This window comes from Lichenostomus cassidix, chromosome 4A, assembly GCF_008360975.1.
Source record: "Lichenostomus cassidix isolate B80296 chromosome 4A, HeHo_3.0, whole genome shotgun sequence".
NCBI classification, from domain to species: domain Eukaryota; kingdom Metazoa; phylum Chordata; class Aves; order Passeriformes; family Meliphagidae; genus Lichenostomus; species Lichenostomus cassidix.
This window is the reverse complement of record NC_139485.1, coordinates 11,168,510-11,196,255: the sequence shown is the minus strand read 5'-3', so window position 1 is coordinate 11,196,255 and position 27,746 is coordinate 11,168,510. Positions and strand designations below refer to the sequence as shown.

General features: G+C 43.8%; 1 protein-coding gene across 2 annotated transcripts in view; it reads right to left on the bottom strand.

Annotated features, from left to right (window-relative positions):
• Positions 1-27,746, bottom strand: part of NRK (Nik related kinase) — an 82,508-nt gene that overhangs the window by 42,220 nt on the left and 12,542 nt on the right. For both annotated transcript variants that reach the window (XM_085060519.1, XM_085060520.1), the window contains exons 3-10: positions 14,140-14,196; positions 8,896-9,021; positions 8,034-8,144; positions 6,083-6,173; positions 4,872-5,002; positions 3,212-3,266; positions 2,337-2,415; positions 1,198-1,373 (exon numbers count right to left, since the gene is read on the bottom strand). In XM_085060519.1, coding sequence (XP_084916645.1) covers positions 1,198-1,373; positions 2,337-2,415; positions 3,212-3,266; positions 4,872-5,002; positions 6,083-6,173; positions 8,034-8,144; positions 8,896-9,021; positions 14,140-14,196 — 826 coding nt within the window. The remainder of the gene's footprint in view (positions 1-1,197; positions 1,374-2,336; positions 2,416-3,211; positions 3,267-4,871; positions 5,003-6,082; positions 6,174-8,033; positions 8,145-8,895; positions 9,022-14,139; positions 14,197-27,746) is intronic.

Below are 27,746 nucleotides of genomic sequence, written 5' to 3'. Positions count from 1 at the left end.
CAAACACCAGAGGAGTATGCTGTTATTTAAGGCATGATCTTTAACTTTGTTTTCTGAGCCTGAGCTATAGGCTAAGCAGGAATTAGAATTTAAAAGTCACAGGTTGTACTGGGAGGCTGAGGGGAGGCAAAATATTCATGTACATAATTCAAAATCTAGTTCAGATAATGATTCAGGGCAGCCCCTGTACACACACCCACCTTCTCCCGTGACTGACTGCATTGGTTTTGCAAAACTAACCTACTTCCATAATCTGAAACAAATTAGGCTAAACCCACAGAGAAACCCAACCCCCACAGCACCACCAGCACAGGGGTTCTTCAAAAAGACATTTAGATAGGACATAAAAGCTTGCACTGCCCTGCTCTGCTGCTGGATACCTGTGACATGGCTATGCTGAGGCCACCAGTAAATCCAGGTTTTCTTTTCTATCAAAGGGGACAATTAAGTGAGCAAAAGAGAAAACAAAAACTAATAGTAGTTTTAGCATGAAGTTTCAAAGGCTGACCCATAAAGCTCTCTTCAAGACTAACATGAAGGAAGTTTTTACAGGATAATTTCAAACTCATCCCACCCTACATTGTTGTCTATATTACATGCTAAACTGGGACTTCTTTTTTTTCTGAAGTTGCTATTTTGAAGTGTGTAGTCTGGCAATTCCTCACTATTCTCCTTTTCAGGGGAGTTTTGATTAAAAATAGCATTTTTCAGGTCAGAATAGAACTATTTATGAAGAAGTGACTGTTATCATTGCATTTCTCCCCCCCTCTCAAGGGCATTTGCAAGAAACTCTAATTCACTATCTTCCCATTCCAGTGTGCTTTGAGATTCATAGCTGAAAGAGGGGGCAGATTTTGCGACTACTACTGGAGCCAGTAAATCTACATTGCAACAGAAATTTCATTCTAGGCACAGATATTCCTGTTTTCAAACTAGAGAGTTTGTAGGACACCTTCCAGCACCACTGTGCTTTCCAAGTCTGCCCTCACAGTCCCTAATCCCCATAGTGCCCCTGGCAGTAGAAAATATACAGAAAGGAGAGAGGGCAGGGTTGTTGGTCAGCATGTCTCTGTCTCCTTTGCACAACCCTTAGTCTGCCATGCACAGGCATTTTCACAAGTATCACAAGCCCTGTGCTCTGCTGCCAAAATCCAAAGAGGACCTGCTCTCCGAAGTGTCTTTTATTTTGATTTTTACCCTTTTCTCCTTTTTTCTTCCTGGTCCTGTCCAGGTGATCCTTCAGCATGATGCGCACTTGCCGCTCGTTCTGCATGTCTCTGATGAAGGAGTGTTTCAGCAAGGTCTCTGTGGATGGACGATGCAAATAATGCTTCACAAGGCAGCTTTCCACGAAGTTTAGGAACTTCTTTGACCTGAAAAACAGAGAACAGTGGAGAAAAAATAATAATACTTTTCAACTTGTGGACCAAGGACTACCCCTGTGTGATGGACAGCACTAACTTGGTAAGGTTTTCTTCTACACTGGAACTGAGAGACACAATTGGAGTTCTGCCACCAGTGAGACTCCTGGGACCAGTACAGTGCTGAGGGGGAACGATGGGAACTCCAACCCACCACCCCCTCAGAGGATTTGTTACCCTGAATTTACACCCTGATCAATAAAACTACCATCTGGCCAACACAGGCCTTTAAAAAATGCCCTTGACCTTTTGATATGGTGAAGATTTTCTTTATACTCTTCATTTGAAACACAAAGTAATTCTCTGTAGGGCAGGTGACTGCCTTTAGCCCCACAATGTCCATGCACTCTTCTGACAAAGCCCTGATCCCAATCCCCCCCCATCTAAGCCTTGTCGCTGTTGAGCAGCTAGCAGAGTAATGAAAGCACCAGTTCTCAGTGGCAAGAAGGAATGACCTTTATTGTTTTGATTTCATCATATATATAGAGTATTCAAAAGTCACCCAGATTGGTCAGTGAGAAGCCTTCTCCCAGGCCTGATTGGCCAGGCCTGCACCGTCCAAGTACTGGAACACTGTTCCAATGACATCCAAACTTTATCTTTATTTACAAAACACAAGAAAATTCTCATGGGAAAAACCTGTGCTAGCCACAAAGCCTTCCCTGCTTATGCTGCAATTTCAGCAACAGACAGCAAAATAAAATAACCACCACAGTTTAGGCAGAGTTCAAAAGAAAGGTATTGCTTCCCAAAGGTAAACTATATCTGCCCCCTAGCTTATCCCAGAAACAGCCTAGGAATCACCTCCTAGATAACTACATGATTTAACAAAATCATTGTCTCTGGACAAGAGAGCTAAAAATGCTCCTAAGCCCAATGCAGAAAAACACAGGATTTTTAAAAACACCTCTTTACCATTTTCTGGATTTCAGCTTTGGGGGTGGGTTCCGTGGGATGAGGAAGAGTGCTCTCATGGGATGCATGTCACACAGGGCTGCAAAGGAAACCACAAAATACTGAAGGGTGCATGTCCTCCCCATGACCTCACTTCCACTTCCAACATGAGAACATCTGCCCCAGAACCACACCAGGAGCCAACCAAATTCACACTACAGCCAAGAAATCAAGTCTCTGAGCACACAGAAATTTTCAGCTAAAAGAAATTTGAAAGAAAGGCTGCAAGGCAAGAACAACTTTCTTCATATTTTCTATACATACAACTTCAGAAGGACATAAAAAAGCACATCTCTGCCCAACCTGCAAGAGGCTTTCTGGGGCAGCAAGGTGGCAGCTGGCTGTAAAACCAGGGCAAGCTGCTGTCAGGCTGAGAGTGTGGGCATGGATCAAAGCCATTACATGTGAGCAAACACTGTCTTAGTCCCAAAATCTGTGAGAATCAAGTCAGTTTCAGAGTGAAAATATAACCTTTAGGCCTACTTTCTTCCACTGCCATAATTTTTTTTAGTGACCTAAACCCAAAGCCACTCCTGCCAATGTTTTTTGCTAATATCTCAATTACTTCTGTTTAGCTGTATCCACAGGCAAGGATCAACAAAGTGATGCTAACAAGAGCTTTAAGAAAAAAGTTTTGTAACTCCAGGACATGAAAGAAAGGAATCAAAACATAGACTTAAAGGGTCTAAAAGGAAAAGGAAAGCAAAAGAGTCCGAATGAGAAAAGGTTATAGATTAAAGATACAGCCAGACCCAGAATTTTGTACATCTGTGCATTAGCCAAGCATTGAGTTACTTTAACACAGAACACCCCAACCTTTGTGCCCCATCACTTACGAGGAGCTCCTTCAGCCATTTCAATAGCAGTGATTCCCAGAGACCACAGGTCACTCTGCAGGAAGAAAAACAATGCACATTGCAGCTTGCAGCATTCAAGCTTGTTTGTCTGTTTGTTTTCTTCTGGGTTTTTGTTTTTTGGGGTTTTTTTACAGTTTCCCTAGATCTCTCCTGGATCACGTTGTTTTACTTGGAGTGACAAATATTCTGCTCCCTCCCACTCCCTTCTGAGCTTTTAGGAAACGTGCTAATAGCCAGAAGCTTTCCATTTCCCATGCAGCTCTGAACAGCTGACTCATCATTTTAGCAGCCAGCCCCAAAATGCAGACCTTCTGCATTCAAAAAACAAGAGCCAGACAGAATATAGCAGGCACTGCTTAAATATATGTCTTAAATCTGTTTTCATGAGGCAGCAAGACACAGCAGTGCCTCACCCTTCTCCTTCTGGCCAAAAAAAGAATCTTGGTCTTAATGCTTATTTCAGGGCAGTCATTGCTGTGTTTCCACACTGATGGAACAGGAATTATAGTCAGGCCTTGGGGTCTGATTTTTTCTGTCTACAAAGCCTCCAGTCACACATTTTTGGGCACATGAGAGGAGAGTACATCATGCAGTCAGGTTTATGCCACAATGTATGTTCAGCTCAGTTAGCAGTGGAGTTTCCTTTATCAGCTGATCTGGATGCCAAGGGCCAGGTTTTGCTCATGGAAGGTAAATTGCAGCCACCACCAGTAGCTGTAAAAACTTCACACGTTTCCACTTGATTAACCATGTGCATTATTTCACTATTTTTTGCATCTAAATGTAGCCAAATGAGAGGTGTGCGGCCAAACCAACCTGCAGAGTTTCTCTAAAACTTATCCTTTAAAAAACCAGAGTGACAGAAAACAAACCTTTGAAGATTAGAAGGAATAAACCATTACATGAATAGCAGCTCATACCCAGCCCAGTACCCTAAATCTGATCCTATCAACAGAGCCCTCTCAGTCCAGCTGCTCTGAACTCTTCACACAAGCTGAAAGCCAGTTCACACCACAGTTTGGGGAGGGATTTAGCAACAAAATTGGTGGGAATTTCATTAATTTTGTTTTGTTGGTTGGTTTTTTTGAAGAGCAATAAGTTATAAAGTGGCTTCCTGCTACTTAGCTCATCTTCTCAGGTATAAATCTCTCAGCCACCCTGCCAGTGACCAGAAATCACTCTGGGATGGGAAACCACTTGCAGTCACATGCTCATAAATGAGCAAAGGGATACTAATTACTGCCAGTTAACTCAGGATTCACAGCTGAGTACAGAGCCAAACAGCTCTATCACAATGTGCAGTAACTTGCCATATTAATATTACACTACTCCAAGTATTCCTCTGGAATTTCTCTCTTCCTTTCTTTTGTATCCAGACCTGCAACCTTCATATATTAGCACTTTTTTGTTGTGGAGAAGTTAATGGAAGAGTATTTCACATATTAAAAATTCACAAAAAATATTCACAGTGGTACTTCACTCTTAGAGAGAGCCTCCACACACTCCACACAAATACTTCTTTTGGTATAGTTCTAGTATTATTGTGGTTTAAAAGGCAGGAAGTTTGAACCTTTCAAATGGGCATGATTTCAGCAATAACCCACATATTTTCTTACCACATGCAGAGTTTAACACTTACTCTGTAATCATACGTAGAGTCTGGGTTCTCCTCACAAGCAATGACCTCAGGTGCCATCCAATATGGGGTGCCAATAAATGTGTTTCTTCTCCCAATAGTTCTGTCCAGCTGAGCACTTACACCGAAATCCACTGAAAAGCCAAGAAGAGGTAAAGAAATTACTAAAAAGTTGTATCTACATGGCAGAGCATGTGCTTGGTTACTTTCATATTGTTTAGAATGCCAAACCTTTGGGCTACAATATATATGAAATCTGAGTTCCTCCAGCACATCTTCTCCAATAGATTAAATTCAACTGCTTTTTTTTTTTTCCTTCTTTTTGACAGAATAATCAAATAAGCAGCATGCTAAATCTGTCAGGTGGGTTACAGAAAGAGGAATTACTGGATTCTCTAGCTTATTCTAAGATGCTGTCTGAACGTAGGGAAGCAGTTATTCCAGACACCTCAAAATGAAGTGATATGGTGGTTCTTTCCAGCTTTCACAAGTGGCCTGATTAGACACATCCATATTTGCCTTGCCTACCCCACACCCACAAGCCATGTTTATTATTTGTTTTCCAACTCCACAGTGAATTTTTTCAGTTAAAGAGAGAGGGACTGTAAAGATCATCACAAACAAGAAGTGGTCCTCTTGAGATTTCTCCTTTACGACAGTGATGACTTTCCAAAACATGAAAGACATGCTCTGCTCAAGAGAGATACGTACTTGAGTTTAGTTTTAGGAAGTCAGAAGTTGTCCACACTAACGTGTCACAGCAATAAAAGGATATGAGTAAACTCTCCAACCTTTTTGAGAGATGACTGTTAGTTCAGTGGCATCCCTTACACATGAGTAATTCCACCTACTGTCAGATTTACGAAAATCTCTAGGACCACTTCCTTCAGAGAAATGGATTAGCAAAATTTGTTCCCCCAACTGTTTTACTTTGGAAGTCTTTTGCATCCCAGGATCCCCTGTGAAGGCCTGATGGTGCTGTGACCTACTGGACTGGTTCTGTGTGTGCAGCCTGCATTCCCCCCAGGCTGTGAGGGACATCCCTGCAGAACACATCCCATTTTCAGCTCTGTCTATATGACACACACCTTGTAAGCACAAGCATTAATGATACTTGGCACACTTGCTGCTCTTGGGTTACTAAAAGTTCTTTCTGAGACAAGATGGAAATCTTAAACTAACAGGTTTCTAGCACACATTTAAGGAAAACTTACCCAATTTTACTTCTGCATTTTCTGTGAGAAGCACATTCTGTCCTTTAATATCTCGATGGATGACATGGTGAGCATGAAGATGTGCTAAGCCCTAAAACAAAACAAGATTTTCCTTATTCTTTCTCTCTAACATTACCATGAGTGTAGCACTGTTGCCTTTTTACACTTTTACCCTTTTCAGACTTTATTTGTAAGATAGTCCTTTAGATATTACTAGCAACGTTTTTGGGGAGGAAAAAAGAACAGCAACTGCAAGTTTGATTGTCTTCTTCATCACAGGCCTGACATCATCACAGTGGTGGAGCATCTCTTGAGTCAAGTGTGAAGAGAAAAAGGCAGCAGTATTTTAAACTTCTGTCTCAGAATCAAGGGATGCTCCTTACACTACATGTTAAAAGTAAACAAAAGAGAAAAAGAGCACAGCAGATGAGCAAAAGAGAAAAAGAACAAATGCTCCATATGAGGACCAGAGACAGCAGCTCAACCAGAGACAGGTCATAGTGGCCTAAATTTTGCATTCAGCAAAATGGGAAATTCAATGGTAAATGGACTAGAAAAAGTTAAAAATATCATGTCAGACCTCTTTGTGAGAGCAGCAAATGTTGTTTTCAATCAGCTAATATTTGCTATCTATTCCTGCATTTCAAAATCGCCCACGGTTGAAGTAGCATAGACATAAAGGAACACACTGAAATAATCCATTATAGTAATCCAGGGATGCTTCACTCCAAACATTTAGCCTTTCTAACATTAATGGCTTCAAACAGAGCTTCCACACAGCTTGTAAATTTTCCAGAAGGAAACACTGTCAATCCATGTGCAACTGGGCCACTCTGTTCTGAAACAAGCATGATTAAATCCAATCCTTTGCTTTTACCAACACACTGTTACAGTTTTCAGCTGCATGAGCATAAACCAAATGTTTTAACATCAGTTACTTTCACAGAGGCATTACAGCCTCACCAATGAAAAGCAACCTGACCACACCCTCCAGGTTTTTCCTTTTGCAGAACGCCCCGTGCTCTCCAGATATAATTACCATAATCTGCATGCTAGTGCCAAAATCTCTGTAAGAAGGCCAATATTCTCTGCTGAGAACATTTCTCAGCTCCTATGCCCCAGAAACAAAGTTTTACCCTTATTCAAGCGTTACTTCAGCATGCTGTCTGAATTCCAACTCCCAGAATACACATTTATCTTACCATTATTTAGAAAAGATGTAAAATTCCATTATAGGGAAGAAGGATCAGTAACTCCTTAATGGGTTTTGAATTTAGAATGACTGGCTCCAACATTATATTTTTTTTCCAGGCTAGTTCACTAGATTACATTTGAGAATTGTTTTATCCTCTGTACTTCCCAGGTTTAAAAAAAAAAAAAAAAAAAAAAAAGAAAGCAAGCAGCCCCAAGCTTGCACAGAATGAAATATAGCCCCAAGATTTGTCTTGGGGAATACTGTCGCAGCACGGCCCCCCTTTAAGATTTTGGAATGCTGTTTAGTCAACACTGCCTCTAATAGTGTGGAAAAGAGACCCCTGAGTGAGTGCAGGTAAAGGAATTCTGAACAGAAAGGTCTTACACAGCATGAACAGCTGAAGCAGTGAGCAGGAAGATCTCCTGATGTGGAGGGCAGACTCACTGAGAACAGGAAATTTATTTGCTTTTCTAGGTGCCCAGTGTCTGGAATTTCAGAAGATGGCTATTTGCCATAGGAAAGAGGAATTTTCTGTTCTTCATACAGAAAATGGGATTAACTACAACAATATGGGATGTCAAGCTGCCATCATGCTGGCTCCCAGGGCTCCTCTGAACTCAAGGACCACAGCCCACGAGCCCCATGCATCACAACCTTTAAACAATAATGCTCATTACTGACCTATTTCAGCAACCAAAGCCTTGGAAAGGCCTTTTTGTTGCAAATGAGCAGCGAAGCTCTGCTGGCAGGACTCACCCTGAGAACCTCTCTGCAGATGTAAGCAATCCAGTCTTCCTTGAAACAGTTCCCTTTTGTCTTCTTCACCAGGTCAGTGACAGAGCCAGCGCCGCAGTACTCCATCACCAGCTGAGGGACACAAACACACCCAGGGCACCTTCAGCACAGCTCTGCCAGCACAGACAGCACCTGCAAGCACCCACAGCCCAGCCATGCCAAACTACACATGGCCTCTTCTTGGATGCCAAGCGACTTAAAAATCTCATTTCCTGAATCACACGCACTGCTAAATAAATAGAAAACTTCACTAGTGCTCCTCTCCTATTGCAGGTTTTAGTTTAGTGGTTTTTAATATATGCAAAATCAGAAATGGAAGAGCTAACAGCACTGAAAAACATGGGAATTTTTGGAAAATTTGAAATTTCTCGTTTTGCTGCAGAGCTTCAAAAATCTTGCAGCCAAACAATTGGAGGATTCATTATTCTTCTTTGCTTTATTGCCAATTCCTCTACTTCCTTTTTTTATTTTCCATCTGGGAAAAGGAGAGGAAAGCAACAAGAAAGAAGAGGGGAAAAGGACAGGCTCTTTCACTTTGGTAACAAAAAAAGACAGAAGCATTTAATTTCAAAAAAAAAAGGCTCAAACAACAAATCAGAATGACAGCACAAGTCACAAGAATTGTAACATACTTTATGCCCATCCTCAAAGGAAATCATAGGGGATGGAAGATGTCCAGGGAGGAGTAATTTTTCTCTTTTATATGTTATTCTTCAGAACAATGACTTCAGAGCTTCACTGAGGAAGAGTCCAAGCCAAGCACACTGGAGCTCTAAAGAAGGAGCTGTAAATCTGACCAACAGAAATGAATTTAAACACTTACCCAGAGCTGATCATCTTGGCCTGCAGGACTTTTCTTTACAAAAGCACCATAATATGTGGCAATATTCCGATGATGGGAGTACTTTTTAAGCATATTTATCTCCAGCTTGATTTCCTCCTCTTCATTCTGTAACAAAAGAGAGCAGGAGGCTCCTTAGGTGACCAGAGACCACCAAGCCCCAGGGCTGCAGAGCAACCTCTGTATGGAGATCTCAACACCCAGCTGGAACCTCCCTGAGCAAGCTGGTCTGATCCCATGGCTGATCCTGCTTTGAGCAGGAGGTTGGGCCAGAGTTACCCTGGCATGATGAGACTGCAGCTGATGGATGGTTCTTGAACTGACAACTCAATCCCCATGATCCATGGGTCTAAACCAATGAATTGCTAGGGCTTGACCTAAAGAATCAAAAATGTCCCCATTCAGGCATAAAAATTGCATATTATCGCCTCAGGGAGCTTAGACAGGACCTATTACTCCTCCATTTATGGTTTCTTCATGCAGTAATTTAGTTTCGGAGAAACTAACCAGATTCAAACAAAAATAAAATTATTCCTAACACTCCATTACTTAAATACTTGGAAAAGCACTTAGTGCACACATCAGCCAATTTGTCTTCCCAGTCCTGTGGAGGGTCCTGCTGGGAGGAAACCCAAGCCAAGAAGGAGGTGACTCACCACAAATCAACCTCCAGCGTAAGCCAGGGTTAGGATCTGCTCCTTCCTTACTGCTCTGAGGCTGCCCTACCTGGACCATGGGCTTTTCCCCCTCCTGACACCATGCCATCCATGAAGTCTCTGGCATACTGGGAGCTAGCACACCCCTGTGCATCCCCTGCCAGGCACCAGCTGCCTGTTTTCCCTTGTCTTTGTCTCAGTCTCACCAGGACAGACGTTCTCTTCTGCCCAGCACAGCGCTGTGCACAATAAGGCAACTAAAGGAAACACAAGTTTTAATAATTATGTGAGAAGGAAATGCCCTTTTTCAGAGAGAACTGCCCGATTTGGAAAGGCTCCCTCAGAGCCAGCCTGTTTGCTGTGGTACACAACACCCAGGGAAACACACACAGGTTTTGCCACCTCTCTCACTTTAATAGGAAACGAGTGGTGCTGCAAGGTATCCTTGTATCAGTTAAAAGGAGTATGACAAACTTGAAAATTAATTTACCTTGCTGCAAAACATCCCAGTCAGCACTTACTAGCTGAAGGGAAAAAAAACCCAAAAAAACCAAGAGGCAGCAAGAACAACTAAGCCCCAAAGGACATTTTTCTGTGCTTCTCCTCTATTTTCCAGTAGCTTTGCCATTGAAGCATTCCTTTAACCATCACAACAGACTGCTTACAAAGCCAGACACACTGTCCTTTGTACCTGGAGCAACACATTAAAGCCAGGCAGGCTAAAGCCAAATTCCCACAAGAATATGCATATGATGTGTCTTATTAAACTCGACCACACAAAAATGATTCCCAACAGAAGGGACCAGTAAGTTTTCCCCAGTAACATCAACCCACAGGAGACATGTTACCAGACCAAAGCCTAACTATACTAAGCCTTAGGAAATGTAAAACAACTCTACTTGAAGCTAAATAAGCTATTTCAGGTTTCATAACAATCTTTGTTGAACACAGGCTCTCAAGCTGCACACATTACACTAAATATTTAGTTTCTCTTTTGTTTGCAGCTAGGGAGAAAGGAGGACCTTGAATCCTTGGCTTGATACAGCCCTGGATGCTGTATGGCTGAATTAGTGAGGCTAAGGAGGAGTTCCTGGAGTGTCCATGAGAAATGGAAATCCTGCAGAAGCAGAGTCTGACTCTTCTTTGCACATAGCCAGAGCACAAAGGGAGGTGAGAGCTTGTGCTGAAGGGGTACAAAGCTCTACTCCCTTTGGGACTCCAGACAGTGCATGTGAAAGGGTGGGTACAGGCAGGGGAGGAGGAGGCAGAGAATAAAGACATGGAAACTACCATCCTGTACCTGACCACAAGGGTTCTGTCATCTACATGAGTTTCTGATCTTTAGGGAAGAAAGGCAGAAAGAGGAACAAACAGGGAGGACTCCTTTCTTCCTCTGCTGTCCCTCCTGCATCCTGTGGAGGGACAATGCTCATCTTTGGTAAAGGCCTTCTCCAAATCACTTAAAATATTTACAGATATTAAGGGTTTGGGGTTTTTTTTTAACTTGGCCCATCTGCATGAAATCTGCCCTGGTGGAGCCCAGCTCCCTGCTGTGCCTTCAGCACCAGCCTGCAGCTTACACAGAACTCCCCTCGGGGAGCTGGCAGATCCCAACCACTGGATCTTCTTCCTTTACCCAAATAATTTTCTGGATGTTGGAACCATACTGGCACTGCTCCTACCCAAGTACTTCCTATTTCTCTGCATTCTGACCTCCATGTTTTTGAAACAAAACCAAGCACATGGCTGCCCATGAACACAACTGAGATACCCTGCAGACTCTTCCCCTGGCAAGAGCAGGAGGAGCTCCACATGGGTAATGCTCCTTGTACAGAACCAGCAAGATCCAATTCCTGCTTTCCCTTGTCTTTATTTACCCTGAAGGCCAGAACGTGCTCCCTCCCTGCACCTGTTTCTCCCTCCCTTGCCCAGGTAACACTGCCCAGTACAGCTGAGTGCCTTGGGGAGATACTGCTGGAGCAGACAGAGCTTCAGGTGGCACTCTGCCTGTGAGGCAAAGGCTGGACAGGACAGCAGCTGGGCATTTCACACACAAATGCACTCTGGCTTCCCAGTGCCTCAGTGAGTTTTGGACAAACATGCCATGGAAAAACCAAGGTAGAAGGGTAAAGTGAGTGGCTATGCCCCATGGGTCACGTCTGAGGCCCACCCAGGAACTGAACCCAGACCTGCTAATCTCGGTGCTACGCACATCCTTCAAGCAGGGTGACCAGGGACAAAAGCACCCTTGGCTTCTCACTGCATGCCCACACCCAGGATTTCCACTTTCCACCACCCCTCCTGCCAGCATTGCCATCAGCCCCACCTCTAAGGGGTCTACAAAGCTGCTCACAAACAACAAGGAAAGGAAACAGGCTCGCAGATGTGCAGGTGCACAAAGCTGTTTGCTTTCACAGAGCAGCGTTCCTGGGCACAGCTGGCTGCGTGCAGAGATGACAGGTTGATGATCAAAGGCTGGTTTTGAAGATGTAGAGCCTATCTGCAGTGGCATGAGAACTAGAAAGCACACGCCTCTGACCGCAGATGGAAATGAGATCACCAGCTGATAAATACTGCACCAAGAGACCCCTTAGTACTGGGGCAGGTCTAACAACAAGTTTCACATTTAAATGTTATTTTGCTCTCTAGAAAGAATGAAAGCAAAGACAGACGGAGGATGATGTGCTGGAGAAGAGCTCTTTGATCACCTGCACTGACAGCTGAAGAGAGAAGCAGCAAGAATCCAGTCTCTCTGCAAGCACTCTGCTTGTTTGGCTCAGTCAAATAACAGGAAGCAGAGCCTGCATGGAGAGGCACATCAGCACACGTTGCCATCAGCTCCCCTTTAACCATTTCAAAGGGTTCCTCCCGCTCCCCCTGCAACTCAACACGGCAGCACTTCCTGACAGATGTCCAGAGGATCCCACAATGACCGCAGCATCCTGCTGCCGCTCTCAAGAAACCAGCCCGGGGCTGCAGCTCCTGACAGCAAAGGGCAGGTTTGCTGAGCTTTTGGAGTGCCCCAGAGCTGAACAATCACAGCTGGGGCTCGTCAGGCAATTTCTGATGAAATAACTTCTTGCTGGAAAAAGAAACCCAGTAGATTTGGTGAAAGAATCAGAATCTTTTGGTGAATAAAAGTGGCAGAAGTAGCAGAAGTGACTGCCTCCAGTTATGCCAGACTGCACCCTAGCAGCAGGAATACAGCCAACTGTGCATTTGGACAGTGGAAATAAGAGCAGAGAGCCTTGTACTCACCCTATGCCAAGGCCAGAAAGCAGGAACATTTGAGCACAGTTGAGCTGGAATTGCTCAGGGTTTAGTGGGGGAAGAGCACCAGGAAAAACCCTTTGGGCAGTTGCACTAACATGCTCCTCAACTCCCAAACCTTCCCAATGTGAAAACAGCATGACCTGCTATCACTGCTCCTCATACAACAGGACAGGTGATGCTGGCTCTGTCACCTGCAGGAAATCAGACCTAAACAGCTGGGTTTTGTTCTCAGAATCCTGCAAGTCTTCCAAGGTGATTCTTGATTGGATTCCCACAGCACTAACAGAGAGAACTGTGCTGGACCTGCTCTACGTGACAGGACCAACACAGACACCAACTTGGGCTGCTGCCTTCCAAGACAATCAAAAGATGCATGAAAATGCAGGAAAGGCTTGCTTGCACTTGCCCAAACACCACATGCAGATGTGCCACTGGCAGACCTGCCCCAGAGGATTCACAAGACTTTGACTGCTTTATTTTTTTTAAATTTTATATGATAACCCTTCCTTAATACTGCAAGAAGTCTTGGAGTTCTGTTCTCCATATCCACACTGCTAGATGACAGAATGGGGAGCTGGTTTTCAGTGAGTCTGAGTATATGCAACCAAACCAGATTTCTAGGAAACTCACAAGAAGGAATCAGAGAACCTCCCCAACCTTCCTGGGGCTCAGGCTAATGCGGTTTCAAGGAGACAAGCTGCTCCACTACTGGCTGTGCTCTTAGAAGGAGAGACAAAAACCAATATTTAGCAACTTTTCCAACACTTTGTTCCAGCACTGACACTCATTTACAAATGGGAGTAGGGACAGTGCCAATTAAACTGTCTCCTTCCCTCATCTGTCAAATCACAATAAAAAAGCACTGCATTTGCATTTCTAACATGCTGCTGCTTGCTGGCTGTCAGGGCATTACTCCGAGGAAAGGCTGGCACGAGGGGATGGGAGGTGATGAAACACAGCAGAGGCAGGGCAGAGCTACAGGAAATCTTTTAATTGCTATCTCTGAAAGCAGATAATCAACTAGAAACAAGCAGGAAGGGACTTAGCTTTTTTATTATTGACCACCAAAATACATAGCAATGCTCTCCCTTGTCACTTTGTCACCACTGGTCAGGTACACTTAAAAATTATGGTTGTGTTAACATCACTCAGTACTTTATAAAACACAAACTGGTGCTCAGAAACCATGATGTATACCAGTGGATCTTCTTTCATGAGCTGCCCAACTTCTCATGGTCTGATTATTTATTTTTCCTTGCAGCTTTACAACAACCTTTTTATTTTTGGGTTTACTCACCTCAGTAACATTCATCACTTTGATTGCTGCCAGCTGCCCAGTCTTAACATGGCGACCCTGTTAAAGTAACAAGAGACACTGAGTAAAACATGCAGGCAAACTATGAATACATCAACAAATTAGGCATACAGCAACTGGGTTTGACTAATTGCTTTCAATCACATTCAAGGCAATGTTCTAGCTGAAGGTGTCCCTGCTCCTTGCAAGAGGGTTGGACTAGGTGACCCTTAAAAGATCCCTTTCAACCCAAACTATTATATGATTCTATGTACCAAACAACCTTTCAGAGACACAGAACGACCAAGGTGAAGTTTGGTGATGTGTCACCATAGCCACACCCTTACTGTGCTCTGAATTTAACACATTCACCTCTGTAGGATTGGACTTCCCTTCAGCAATCCAAAGGAAGCAGCAATGGCACAAGCTTAGGGGGTAAAATGTTTTTACCTTTTTCTAAAATACTTCTTACTTCAAAATGCTTAATTTTTACAATTCTTACTTCAGCTGAGTTAACTATATCTCAGCTACTTCCCAAAAAGCATGCAGGAGAGCTTTGAATTTAAAAATGTCATCTTCTGTGGTGGTGGGGAGGAACCAACCCAGGGCTTTGACTGGTTAGATAAAATTGCTCAACAGAGCCTGCAAAGTCTTTTACCACAATAACCAGCACAGATTTCACACTGGAAAACACTATCAAAAAATTTGAATGAACAGTGGATTTGCTATACATCCTAACTCCTCACTTCCATCAAATGTTCGGAAATGGGTTTGAAGCTTTGAGACTGCAATTTTACTCCTGAAGTAGTAGTGTCTGCAAAGCTGTGTACTGAAATAACTAACCGACACCAGTTAAGGAAGCCACTGGAAATCAGGAAATCAAATATGAAATGCTGTAGTTTGCAGACAAAATGATTTGCAGGTGCAGTTTACACCTGCAAAATTAAAAGCTGGGTTGATGTAATTTTAATACCCAGGTCCTACCTGCACAAAAGTGCATATAAATGTTATTTCTAAGACTAAGCAATTTTGCACCAAAGAAAAATGATTCCTCATTCTAGGGCAATATGTCACAGTCATGTTTTGTTTTACAAAAACAAAATCCTGCTGAGTTTTTTGTATATTTTAAGTGTCATCTTTCCATGGAAGCCCTCCTGGGATTGCAAAGCATTTTCTCATGAAACAGAACGATAGGATTTACATATCAGCACAGACCTCAGGAGAGAGACAAATAAACCACACTTTCCCCAGGCCACACAAGCCTCCATGGTAAGTGTGGATGGGCAGTGACTTGTGGAAGGAAAAGAGGAGTTTGCCCTGGACTGCTGGAGATTCTGCAAAGGATAGTGCCAAGAATCAACACAGATTTTCACAGCTGTAGTGAAGCACAGAAACCTGCTTCTTTACTGAAAGAGAAAATCACTCCGTACCAGGCTAGCACTGCACCTGAATATTCATCAGAATAAGGAAGAGGGGAAGCTTGGCATTCAGTCCTGGTTTCAAAGCATGACACATGGTCAAACTGTCCCTCCATGTAACAGACAGTGGTTATTTTGCTTGCCACACTTATTTCTACTGTATGCAAAACCTGCTGCTCTCACTTTTACCACTATAAATGTGAATACTAAATCCCCCTCCCCAAGGTTTGGAAAATCAGTATTTACAGGAAAGAAAACAGCAAGTCCTTTTGTTTTGTGGGTTGTGATTCACCTTTGATCAAAAAATGTGTCCTTGGCAACTCAATCCTGCTCCTGCATTAAGGCACAGACTGTGATGGTGCTGGCAGTTCAGAACAAAAACCACAGATTTCTCAAGACTGGCCTTTCAAACTGTTTGGAGTTAAATTTCTTTAACATCTCTAAATGCAGTAAACATCCTGAACCCAACCCTGGGCTTCTTGTTAAGAGACAGAGACTAATGCCTTAGCAAGGAAAGGTGCTAAGAAAAGAAAAATGCCGGTCCCTTATTTTTTTCATTTATCAATAAATCTCAGAGGTTAGCCAGAGTTCATGGGAACTCTCACATTGCTGCTTCTGCTGAAGCCACCAAGTTGAGTATGTGTGAATTGTTTTGAGAAAAGTGGTGTTTTGATTTTTGTTTAAAGCTCCTAGGAGCAAACCGGCTGTTTTAACTGTTTCACAACCAAATGAGACAAACAGATTCACTTCCTTCCAGAGACAAGACATGCACAAGGTCATCCCTGTTGATTTAATCCAAAATGGAAGAAGAATGAGAGGCACTGCCCTCCCAGCTCTCTGTTCATTCTGCCACTGCCCATCCTGTCCAGATTAGAGGGAATCAGCCTGTTGTGACTCAAGATGCTCCACTGCACATTTCCCCAGAAACTGGACAGAGGGCTGGAATGGTCTGTGGGCCAGTTTCCCTAATAAAAGGGAATGCTCAAATGCTCAATTTAAAAGCAGGTTTCAGCTCTGGAGAACGCAGCCAAAACATCCAACAGCCATCTGCAACACCCATATTTCCACCCAAGAATACACCATCAAACTCTATCAAGCTCATACAGAGCTTAGACACGAACAATTCTGAGGCTCAGCAACTTTATAAAGCTGAAGTTCCTCCCTTCATTTTGATGAGGTATCCAAGCTGGAAAAAATCCTCCCATTAACTTTGAGTCCAGCTAAATTCCTGGTCTCCTCCAGAAAATATTTCCGCACAAAGTCTGCTGTAGTTGCCAGTTCGTCACTCCAGTAACATTCAGCAAACCTGGAGCCAGCACACACATTTTTCAAATCTACAGACTGCTCATTGCAGCCAGACTTGTGGGAGATGCTTTATGCCAAAGACCTGGTTCTGATGAACTCCAACCATGCATTATATCTGCAGGGAGACATGCATGAAACAGGGCAGATCGCTCAGTGTTATTTCTGTTGGATGTGTATTTATCTTTTCACCTCAATCAGATAAAGAAACCGCTTATCTACGCCCTCTGCTGAGGGTCAAAACATGTACTTTTCTATTTACATCAAGCAACAGTGTCAACATTATCAGTCAGCTATTAGCTGATAAAGGGGCTTTACGTGAATTAAATATATTTACAAAATTATGCATTCAGTCACGTACAACACCTTTTCCTCTTAGTCTCAGATAAAAATTCTGGACAGTTCCTGGCTTGGGCCACAATTACAAGAGAAGACCCAAGGTCCCAGTGAGATTGCAAGGCTCAAGTTCTATGCAGAGAGCTTGGTTTGACAGCTTCCCTTCCAGATCCTGCACGTATCTCTCTTTCTAGGGGTGGGAAACAGCTCCCATCAGCTTCTCTCCCTTGGGATGCAACAGATCTGGAGTGGACGATTGCAAGTCCAGACAGCAGAGGCCAGCTGTCCTGTTAAGTGCTGCACACCGTGCCAAGGCAGCCCACAGCAGTCCCATCACAGGCTTCCTTTTTGGCAAGAGGCTCTCATTAATGTCCACGTGTTTCTGGTCTGTCTGGTGGAGCTGTCCCCATGAAACCAGCACAGGAAGGAGTGCAGGAGAAGGGCAGGAACCACCTGCTGCAGGACACCAGGGCAGCACAGAGCCAGTGGGTTTGGCCATGCACAAGTCTTGTTCTTGTCCATGCCCTGTCTGCAACCAGAAGCACCACCTCACCTGTCTCTCCCTTAAAAAGCAGGGGTTTCAGAGAGGCTGTCAGGTGCCTGTGTGCAGGGACATCTCCCAGAAACCACAAGACTTGGACACTTGCCATTTGCACCTTTGTGCCCACAGGAAGGGCCATTTCACCCAAACACACCCTGTATCAGGCACACACACAACCAGCTCACAGCATTAGCACACAGGTATGGCACTCCTGGGTGACCCTTCTCAGCGCTGCCTGAATCCTGAAAAGCTGGTAGACACCACAACTTTAACCCTTGGGATCTTCTCTGGCTATTCAAGGTTTGCCTTGTGAAGCAAGATGTGGCTGTTGGAGGTGAGGGACTTCAGAGGTCAGAGGTCTTTCTCAGCCAGAAGCATTCCTTTTGGGATAACAGATGCAGCTTGCAGCCACTGGCCCTTTGGGAGCGAGGTGAAGGCACAGCTGTGCCGTGCAAGCTCTCACCGAAAGTGAACTCGAGCAAGCAGATTTCCTGTTCAAAACCCACTGATGAACTTTGAAGTTCGAGCCATCTTGGGTAAATCTGTATGGCAGAGTGCCAGCTCAGCCTGCCGTGCCCTGTGGGACTGGGTCCCCACCCTTTGGCCCCTCTCCTCTCCACCCTTTCCATCCTGCTAACACAAGAAAAGCCTTCCAGAGATTATGCACCGAGTGAACAATGCTCTGCAGAGGTATCCAGGAAACCCTATGTCCTATTCCTCATGACCTCAACAAAGTCACGATCCTTCTGTTTCCCCTTCCACCTACATAGGGCTTTTCTACTTGCACCAGTGCTTTAGAAGAGACAAGCAGTGTTTGCTATCCCCAGCCCTAGAGCCAGTGGGAACACAAGCTATGCCTGCTCACACTGCAGGCAGGAGAACCCCAAAAATATAAAACCTGCAGATAGGTTTCTCCTGAGCTGCAGCTTAGACACAGCCAATGTTCTACAGCATAAGGCTGCTCACACAGACATCCTGCTGTCCCTCAGGGTCTTCACGATGGAAACAAGGGGTCAGGGCTGGCACACCTGGGGCTGTGTCACCTGGGAAGGGAGTTTATAGGAAAGCTCTACCAACAAGAGCAGTCCATACATCTCAACTCAGCAACTGGGTCGTGGTTGGAAATCGTAATGTAAAAATATAGCAGTAATGCAAAACTTGAAAGGACAGCAATATATTCTAAGGAAGAAGTAATTAAGAGCTTATAGCTTGTTTTTGTTAGTTAATGGCCCCAGGGAAAGTCCAGGGCCAGTCATGCACTGACTACTAGCACTGGATTTCAGGAATGATCCATTTCATTGAAGGCTATGACACACAATCCACGTCAACTCTGACATGTTAAAAACCCCAAAAACACAAACACAAAAAAACCACACAAAACCCCAAACCCCAAGAGCCTTGAACAGATGCACACCAGTTCCACAAAGTTGTTTTTTTTTTTTCCTTTTAACCCCCCACAAAGAGTTCAGGACACCAGCCAGGTGGGAACACAGCTATCATTCTGATTACAGCTTCATCCTTTTAATCACACAACTCAGGCTGAAGAAAACCTGCTCTGATTGACATTATAAAGCTTTAGTGGCACTTTTGTCACACCATCTTGGGATGTCTGTTTTATTTCAGGGCTCTAAATCAAAGAAATTTATGCCCCTAGAGCATTTCTCTTCTTTGTCATACTGGGAGATGCTGAGGTTTTGGAAGCTGTTCAGGTCACCTCTAGGGTAGCCCTCAGCTCCATCTCCCAGCTTCTCACCCTTCTTTCTCTGTGACTGCTTTCATGCCAGCAGTGCAGGATGCTGGGATTCCATAAAACCACATGTCCATAAAGCCAATGGTGCATTTTCTCTTCCCTATGCTCCTTTAACACCCTCTGGAAAGCTTTGCTGCCACTAACTGTGCTAACAAGAGGAAGAGCACACAGCAGACTCAGCATCATCTTCTGAGATCAACATGAAGCAACGTGAAGGTCCTTTGCTGCATTCCAAATTTAAAAAAAAATATAATTTTGTAAAGTTTATCAAATTTATGAGGCAAAAATGGCTTGACTATTCACTAAAAAACAAATTCCTTTCCTAGCAAACACCACTGCCTTACTTCTGGGCTGAACAGCTCATTTTATCCCTTCAATTGCTTTTCTCTCCCACCTCATCTCAGAAGTGGGAACATATTTTATACACACTGTAAGTGAAAATATTAGTTTATAAATTTTTTCAGATGAAGCTTTAGCTGTTTCAGGGGTAAGATGTAAAAAAAGAAATCAGAAATTTCTCTCAAGGCCCCTATTTGTGTTACATATTTAAAGAAACAAACAAAATTATCACTGTAACTCATAACACCACAGAAGATAGCTAAGTTGGCAGTGGTAGAGGAAACTTCCTGTAGACTAAAATAGCAACACATTAGCCAAGAGAAGAGATTAGAAAATATAACTTCCACCAGTCACTTAAAATTCTACCCATGTCCACATTGTCTAGAAGGGAGGGGATGGATGGGGGTCAGTTCAACAGTACAGATCAAATCACCTTCATCTCTGGAGGAAAACAACAGTTTTTCACCCCCACTGTAAGTGTCTGTGCCACAACCCTCATGAACTGTAAAACCCAAGAGGCACCAGAAGCAGTTTTTCTGTCCAGGTTTTTTTTATCCTTTCAGTTCCTATTTCCTCCCATTGTATGAGTGGAAACACAGATTGTTTGCTTTGCCTAACGTTTGTCTGTGTCTGACTGCAGACCAGTGGGAAAAGAAAATGAAACAAAGGAACAAATTCAGGCTCTTTCACAATCACACATTTGAATACCTGCATTTTTGCAGTATCAATACGTTCACTTGATCAGATTACCATCCTCATGCAAAACATGAGCCACTCAAGGCTACTGCACACTTGTATGAGAATGGACTTGGTACTGATCTTTTGGGATGCTGAAACTTGCTCCCAAACAGGTCATTCCCACTGTGATCAGCGAGATCATGCAAAGCACCAAGCTCTTTTGGAAATACCATTCTAGCCTTAATATGAAGAGGCTTGTCCTCTACTTATTTGAAATGGGTGGTGTCTGCAGCAGAACATCCCATGTAATCTTCTGCAGCTCCATGCTCATTTGGAGGGAAGTACCCATTCCTGTGGCTTGCCCTTGCTCATGATGTTTTAGAGCTCCAACTGCTATTTAAAGTTTCTGAATAACATGAACAATGTTCAAGAAAGAAGAGCAGGAACACTTCTCCTGGGGCAGGTAAAGCCAGGGTAGCCTGTGATGGGTGGCAGTGGAAAATTGAGAGCTGCAGCACACAGAGCACGCTCTCCTCTGCTCAAAAGGCATCCAGGTGCTTCAGTTTAGAGGGAACTGAAAGGCCCCTGAGCAGGACTTGCTGCCAACAAGGAAAGAAAAGCAACACTTTGGGGCCATGTGTGGGTTGAGTAACTCAGACAGCAGCACAGTGAATAGCAGGAGAGGTCCGAGAAGCAGGTTGAGCAGTTATCCCATTTTCCTCACACTCCATTTATTGGGATATAAAAACTGTTTTCACTGAGCCTAAATATGATGCATTTGCACAAGTAACAGCTTCGACAGCCTTGCTATTCATCGTGGGTTTTGGTGTTTGTCACACCACTTCACATCTGTTGGAACACTGCTGAGTTTCCAGCTGTGCAGACTCAGGCAGTGTCCCTCTTCCCATGGGAGTTCTGACTTGGGGACACTGGGGTGGGGTGCTCAGGACAGCACAGGGCAGTGGGGATATGGGGTGTTTGCAGCCCCAGGGCTCCTCTTGCTGTGAACAGGAGGGTTGAACAGCCATGGCACAGAGCCAGTCCCACACAGCACTCGGGAGCCCAGCGGTGATTTACGACAGCAAAGGTCTGCTGCACCAGAAGTCCATTCATCCAGAAAAATAAACAATCTCGGAAAAGCCTCAGCCTTTGGAAGGCTCTCACTCTGCAGAACAGGGTTTGCTGAGAAGCTAAGGCTGGGGTGAGGTACAAATCCCTCCACCCCAGTGAGTTTTCGCTGCCTGACTCATATGCATCTATTTACAGAAATACAGGGCGCTAGAGAAAACCTGTACAGAGCACATCTCTGCTGGATGAGGTCACCAGCAGCTAAGTGTGTCCTGCCAGCCCCATCCTGCTGAAAGGAAGTCAGGGCTGGACTGCAGGAGGTCAGCTGATGGGTGGCCAGATTTCTGGAGCAAGAATCCCTCAAAGGAAGGTTTTTTGGCTCGCCATGGCTGCAAAGCTACGAAGGTCAAGCTGCACACAGAAATTACAAACCTCATGTTAGGAGAGTCATGTTTTAACTTTTTAAGTAATGTAGCTTTATTAGCCTTCTATCCCTCATAAACACAACCTTGTGTGTACATTAAGCTCTCAGCAATTATATTACTGAATTTTTAAAGACTCTTCAGCATCCTTGTGAATAGCAAATGCAACCCAGTTGAATTTCCTCTTGCATGTAATACAGAACATGGACAAGGGTTTGCACTGGTTAAAATTGTGTTGCTGGGTTTTTTTTAAAGGCTTTGAGGCAGGCAGGGTACACAGCTGCAAGTTCCAGCCTAAATGACAGAGCTACAGCCACCTTAAGGGTGATTTACTTTTCCATTCCAGTCCTGCTGGTGTTTTTGTCACACAGATCACAACACCATGCAGGTGTACACCTCTGCACAGGCTGTGTGCAGCACACACACTACAGCACAGCCCACCACCAACAGCTGGCATTAAAAGGGCTTCTCTTACAGTCTCAGTGTTTACTGAGTCTTACTTGCCTTCAGTGTTTCTTGGCCAACACCCTCCCTATGACTCTGCTCACCTGAGGTGAATCCTGAAATCAAAAACTCTGCTGACTAATGCCGTCGAGTTCAGAAGATCTGAGGTTTGCCTAGGGAAAGGTCATATTTTTTACACACATAGCAAAGTCTTCACAGAGCATTTAACTGAGAAAAAAAGACCATCTAGTCTCAGTGCCTTCTCATTTGGCTCTATGTGATGAATCCTCTCCAAAAATTAAAAGGGAGTTAATGAACACAATTAGTCTGTGAAAAAATACAAGCCTCCACATTTCTGAATGATTTCTGTAAGAGATGAGCTACATGGCACTGATCTCACAGCAGCAGTCAATTCCCATTTCCTTCCAAAATCCTATTGGCCAGATGGTCCACAAAACTCAAGGGAAAATTACTTAAATGTTTGGAAAGGCTTTCGGTATTAAGTTAGTCTCCAAAAATGAAACCAGACTACCCTTCTAATTATTCTTACAAGTGAAGTATACCTCGCTTTTCTAATGAATTTAAAACAGAGAGGAGATTCCAAGTTAAAAAAACAAACCTGAATTCATTAAGAGCTTTGGTGTTAATTTTTTCCAAACTGATCTAATCAGCTCTGTACAGCAGAAGCCTGGCTGGCAAAGGTTCTCCTCTCAAGCAAACTACAGGTCACATGCAATAATAATTCCTGAACAGCTACAAGCATTTCAATGCTGTATCTTCTCAATTTCTGTATTACTTGTAGGGATCGAAGTCAGTCACAGCAGGAGAGAAATGAACAGTGAGCTCTTGAGAGGAAGAAAGAAATAAATACCCCTGCAGAATAATTTCAAGAAAATGGCTAAACACATTACAGCTGAAGAACCACAGAGCCTTAAGCTATGCAGCCCAGCATAATTACCAACACACAAAGCAAAAGCAGCAGTGAATCATTGGGAGAACTGGTCACAAGAGGTACCAATAATTTCCTGAAATTAACCACTGAACAGCCCTGCCGGATTTTGAAACTCTCATCTCTTTGTCTTGCCCTGTTTAAACAAGCCAAGCTCATTTTGTACAGGGCAAGATGAAGCAGTGAACTGCAGAATGAACTGTGTGTGGGTGAAACAGCAGCACAGCCCCTGCTCTCCTCCCATGCACTGCTGGTTTTATGTGCATGGGTTTCCCAGAGGTTCCCTGCAGCACTTCCCACCAACAGCTGACCCTGGATTCTCCCAACACTAAGGTTCTCACATGCACTTCTGGCCCCACTGATGTCAACTGGACAATCCTAATGATTCAATGTCCAAAGGAATTTCTGCTGTTGAGTTTACTGCATCTGAACTTGCCGCATAAAAGGTCAAATTTCTCAAGACAAATCTTACTTTATAATGGAAAAGAAAAAAAGTATATTCAATGGTTTCTCTGTTGGAAAAGGTGTGATTGCACAGATCCTGTCACAGGTTTGAGCCAGAGCTTGAGACAGGAAAAAATAAACCCAAGTTTGCAGTGTGTCCATTTGTGTAAAAGCATCTCTGATGAGCAACTGCACAGCTGCCACCCAAAATTCACTGCCAGTGGGAAAGGAGGCTCTTCATAAAAGTACAGATGAAGGCCATACAGACACAGGGAGCAGTCACTATCTGACTGATGACACACTTTCACGTTCACAGGGATCTGACAGGATTGCCCTCAGTCAGGATTTGTCAGCTGCTGTGTCACATGAAGCTTTGCCAGGCAGCAATGGGAAACTGAACTTCTTCAACACCACATACAGACAAAGTGCACACATAGAAACACACATAGAAATATTCAACACTGTGACACTGAAATCCCCTGGCCTAGCCCAGGGTACCTCAGATGTCAGTGAAGCTGCACCAGAACCCTTCTTGTGATTCAGGCTCAAACCCAGCTCTTTTCCCAGGCTCTGAACTCTTATGTGTTTCCTTTACCTTGTAACAGCAACAGCCTGTCCAACCAGCTGCAGCACATCTACAGCAGCTGTCAAGAAAAACGAGAACAGAACAGCCAAACAACCCCAAAATCCCAGCTAATGCCAGCAACTTGCTGGCTTACATGTATAATATGAACTTTAAAAACTAGCATTTCTGCTTTAACATCTTCTAGTTGTACTCACTTTAAAATTCACTTTAGAAGTTTAACCATCCACAAGTTTCCAAAAAGCTTCCTTTTCCAGCTCCTTTGCATATTCTGTCATCTACATCCAGATCCAAAATACACCACCAAGGGCTCATTGCTGCTTTGGATAAATCTGGTATTACACGCCAGAGGAAAACTTTGCAGGATCAACTAAAACTCTTTGGCATTGCTAATGCACATACTAAATAACAGAAATTTAAATAATTAGGTCTCTATTTACAAAAAAGTGTCATAAAAAAAAAGTGCATATGGGAACGTCATACCAGAAAAGCCATGTCCCAAGGGCTTTTTTGCATTGCCTTCTACCTTCTGAACCTTTAGTTCAGGGGGGCACAAGAGATTGCAGGAACTTGCACTACGAAAGACAGAAGCTCAGCCAGGTTTTTTTAGAAAACAGAGTGTATGGGATTGCACTGCTCTTGCATCCAATCACATTTTAACCCATCAGCCCTTCCAACCAAATCTGAAGTCTCCAAGATGATTCAAATCCTGTGTGCTTTGCGCAAATCAGAGGAGACCAACTCTTTTCCTCCTTGCACCACTGAGGCTTACAGAAAATACATATTTTTGACATGCTTGCACAAGAAAAAAAAAAACTTATTACATTCAGTAACAGAAGAGGTACATAAAAACAACCCCTAAGAAGGAGTTCTGAAATTAGTCACTGAGTCACATTTACAGACTGGCTCCCCAGCACCAACTCTGATTTGCCATTTACTCTGCAATCAAACGAGTGCAAGGTGAGCACAAAGCACCATCATGCCACTGTTAGCACTTTACATCCTCCCTGAATAGGTCAAACAAATGACATCATGTGCAAAGGACTGGAAAAAAACGAGGTTTCATATAATTATTTTTAAAGACCTGGTTTGCACACATGGTTTGACCCAGTTTAATTAGAAATGTTATTTCTAGCTCAGTTTTGTTAAGTGTGGACATGCTCAGTGGCCTGAATCAGGTTTGTTCGTCATTTCCCTTTCACTGATCCAGACACACCAGCAATCAAAATGCTCATTTTTTTGCATAACTCCATTTCTGTTCACTTTCACAATGTCTTTAATAGAGGGAAATTACTGCTCAGTTCTTGGAAAATTTCTGTTTACTTCTGTTACCAGCTTTTTCTTCTTTTCAAAAGAATTTGTTTTAGAGAAGTCAGCAGTTAACACTGATTAAAAAGCTGACTGGAGTAATTTAATATTCATATGTCTCATGATCCAGTGAGAGCACGGGTTTTATCACTAACTGGGAAGATAAATGCTGCCCACAGCCAGGGGTGGGTCCAGCTAGTGGTTTTGCCCTCACTGCACCGATATGTGAGAACATGATTTTGTGGCAAGGCATCAACCTCCTACCTGCTAAAGCTTCCTCTTGTTTTCACCAAGTTTTAAAGAAAAAAAAAAAAGAAAGATAAAAAGGACAAGAATAAGAAACTATTTTCTGCCAAACCTCAAGAGAGCTGTTGCTCTGCTTCACCCCCAGGTCCAGGCACACACCCTGTCACAGACCCACCTGGACCACAAAACCTCAGCAGCAGCACATCTGCAGAAATCCACAGCTGCACCAAGGCAGCCACAGCATGGGCAGGAGCAGAAAAAAGATTAAAATGTGAAGCCCTCTGTGTCATCTCTGGTATTGGACTGCAAACACTGCTTGCTAATAAAGAATCCTTCACAGACATGGATGACCTCCTTGGCAGGCAGGACACCAGCCAGATGTGGCTTATCAGATCACAACCAACTCCTGAACACACCTAGAGAACTGCCCAGCCAGCAGCTTGCCCCAGGCTGGGGGAAAATGCAGAGGCAGCAGCTTCCCCATTTCACTTTTGGATCATGCTCCCAATTCTATAAGGAGGAATCAAAATGCATAATGCAATCTCTGTTGACTTTTTGTATCTCACAATTTGACAGCTCAGACAACAGGGCACATCCATGCTATTTGTCTGGCAATAAAGGAAGCCAGAAAGTAAAGAATACACTGGTGGCATATGCTCCCCTAAAGTGAAGGAACAACCCCTCTGGAAGTTCAGGCAGCATTAACACACCAGGGGATTCAACCAGACAGGCTCCCCATGAAGAGCCACAATTTACAGAGCACAGTGGCATCTCCAGCCGACCCTTCACTGGCATCTACAATCCCTGTCCAGCCCTGGTGTGGCTCAGCACTGCCTCCACCCAAGTTCAGGGGCCTGGAGCCTCCCAGCCACACCTGACAGATATGGACCAGAAGGATATCTCCATACAAAAAAGAATGACTCTATTTTAATATTAATATATTTAAAAGGGAGAGGTCTGCCAGAACTCAGTAATGTAAACAATGCAGGATACAGCAACCCCAAAAGCTTAGCCAGCCAGATATTTCACATACTCACTATGGTATTCAAAACCCATCTGTGTGACAGACAGGGCTAGAACTACACAGGCTCTGACCATCACCCAGCACTGAAAAGGCCATTTCATTTCAGGCCAGAGAGCTGTGACTTTGGCAAATGCAAGAAGCCAAATAACATTATGAGGCCTTGGAGCTGACCAGGAGCTTGCTGTGACTATTTGAACAGCCTCCTGAATGCAGTAGGTGCTTTGCAAACATGGGCAGAAACCTGAGCATCCACACAATGTCTGTACATGCTGATTCCTGGGTGAGCATGGAAATACTGTAACTCCATCATGCAAACCAGGATATAGGCCATGCAAAGTCTTCCACCAGGTGGGTACCGAGGAACTAACATAATGTAAAGAAAAGAAGAAGGGAACATAGAAAAGGGTGAGTCCCAAATCCTCCCTGTCCTTTATTCTCCAACCTGTGCTATCAGAGACTTGAGTTTCCAGCCTTTGTTTTGAGTCTTCCTCTATTCAAATGAGCTCTGACTGAACTTTTCCAAGTGTCCAAAAGAAAGTTAGTGCATCTCTCTATTCCTTCACCCTTTCTCCATTTCCAGGCCCATTTGGGGAGAGCAGGCTACCATACATGTACCTTCTCCACATGCAAGCCCTTTTTCTGCCAAGGCAGCTGTCCCAGTTGGGTACCCAGCAACCTGCACGTGAGCTCAAACGCCTTTGGGAAACGTCAGCCCTGCTTAGGCTGATCTGCACATGCACAAAAAGCCCAGTGTGCCC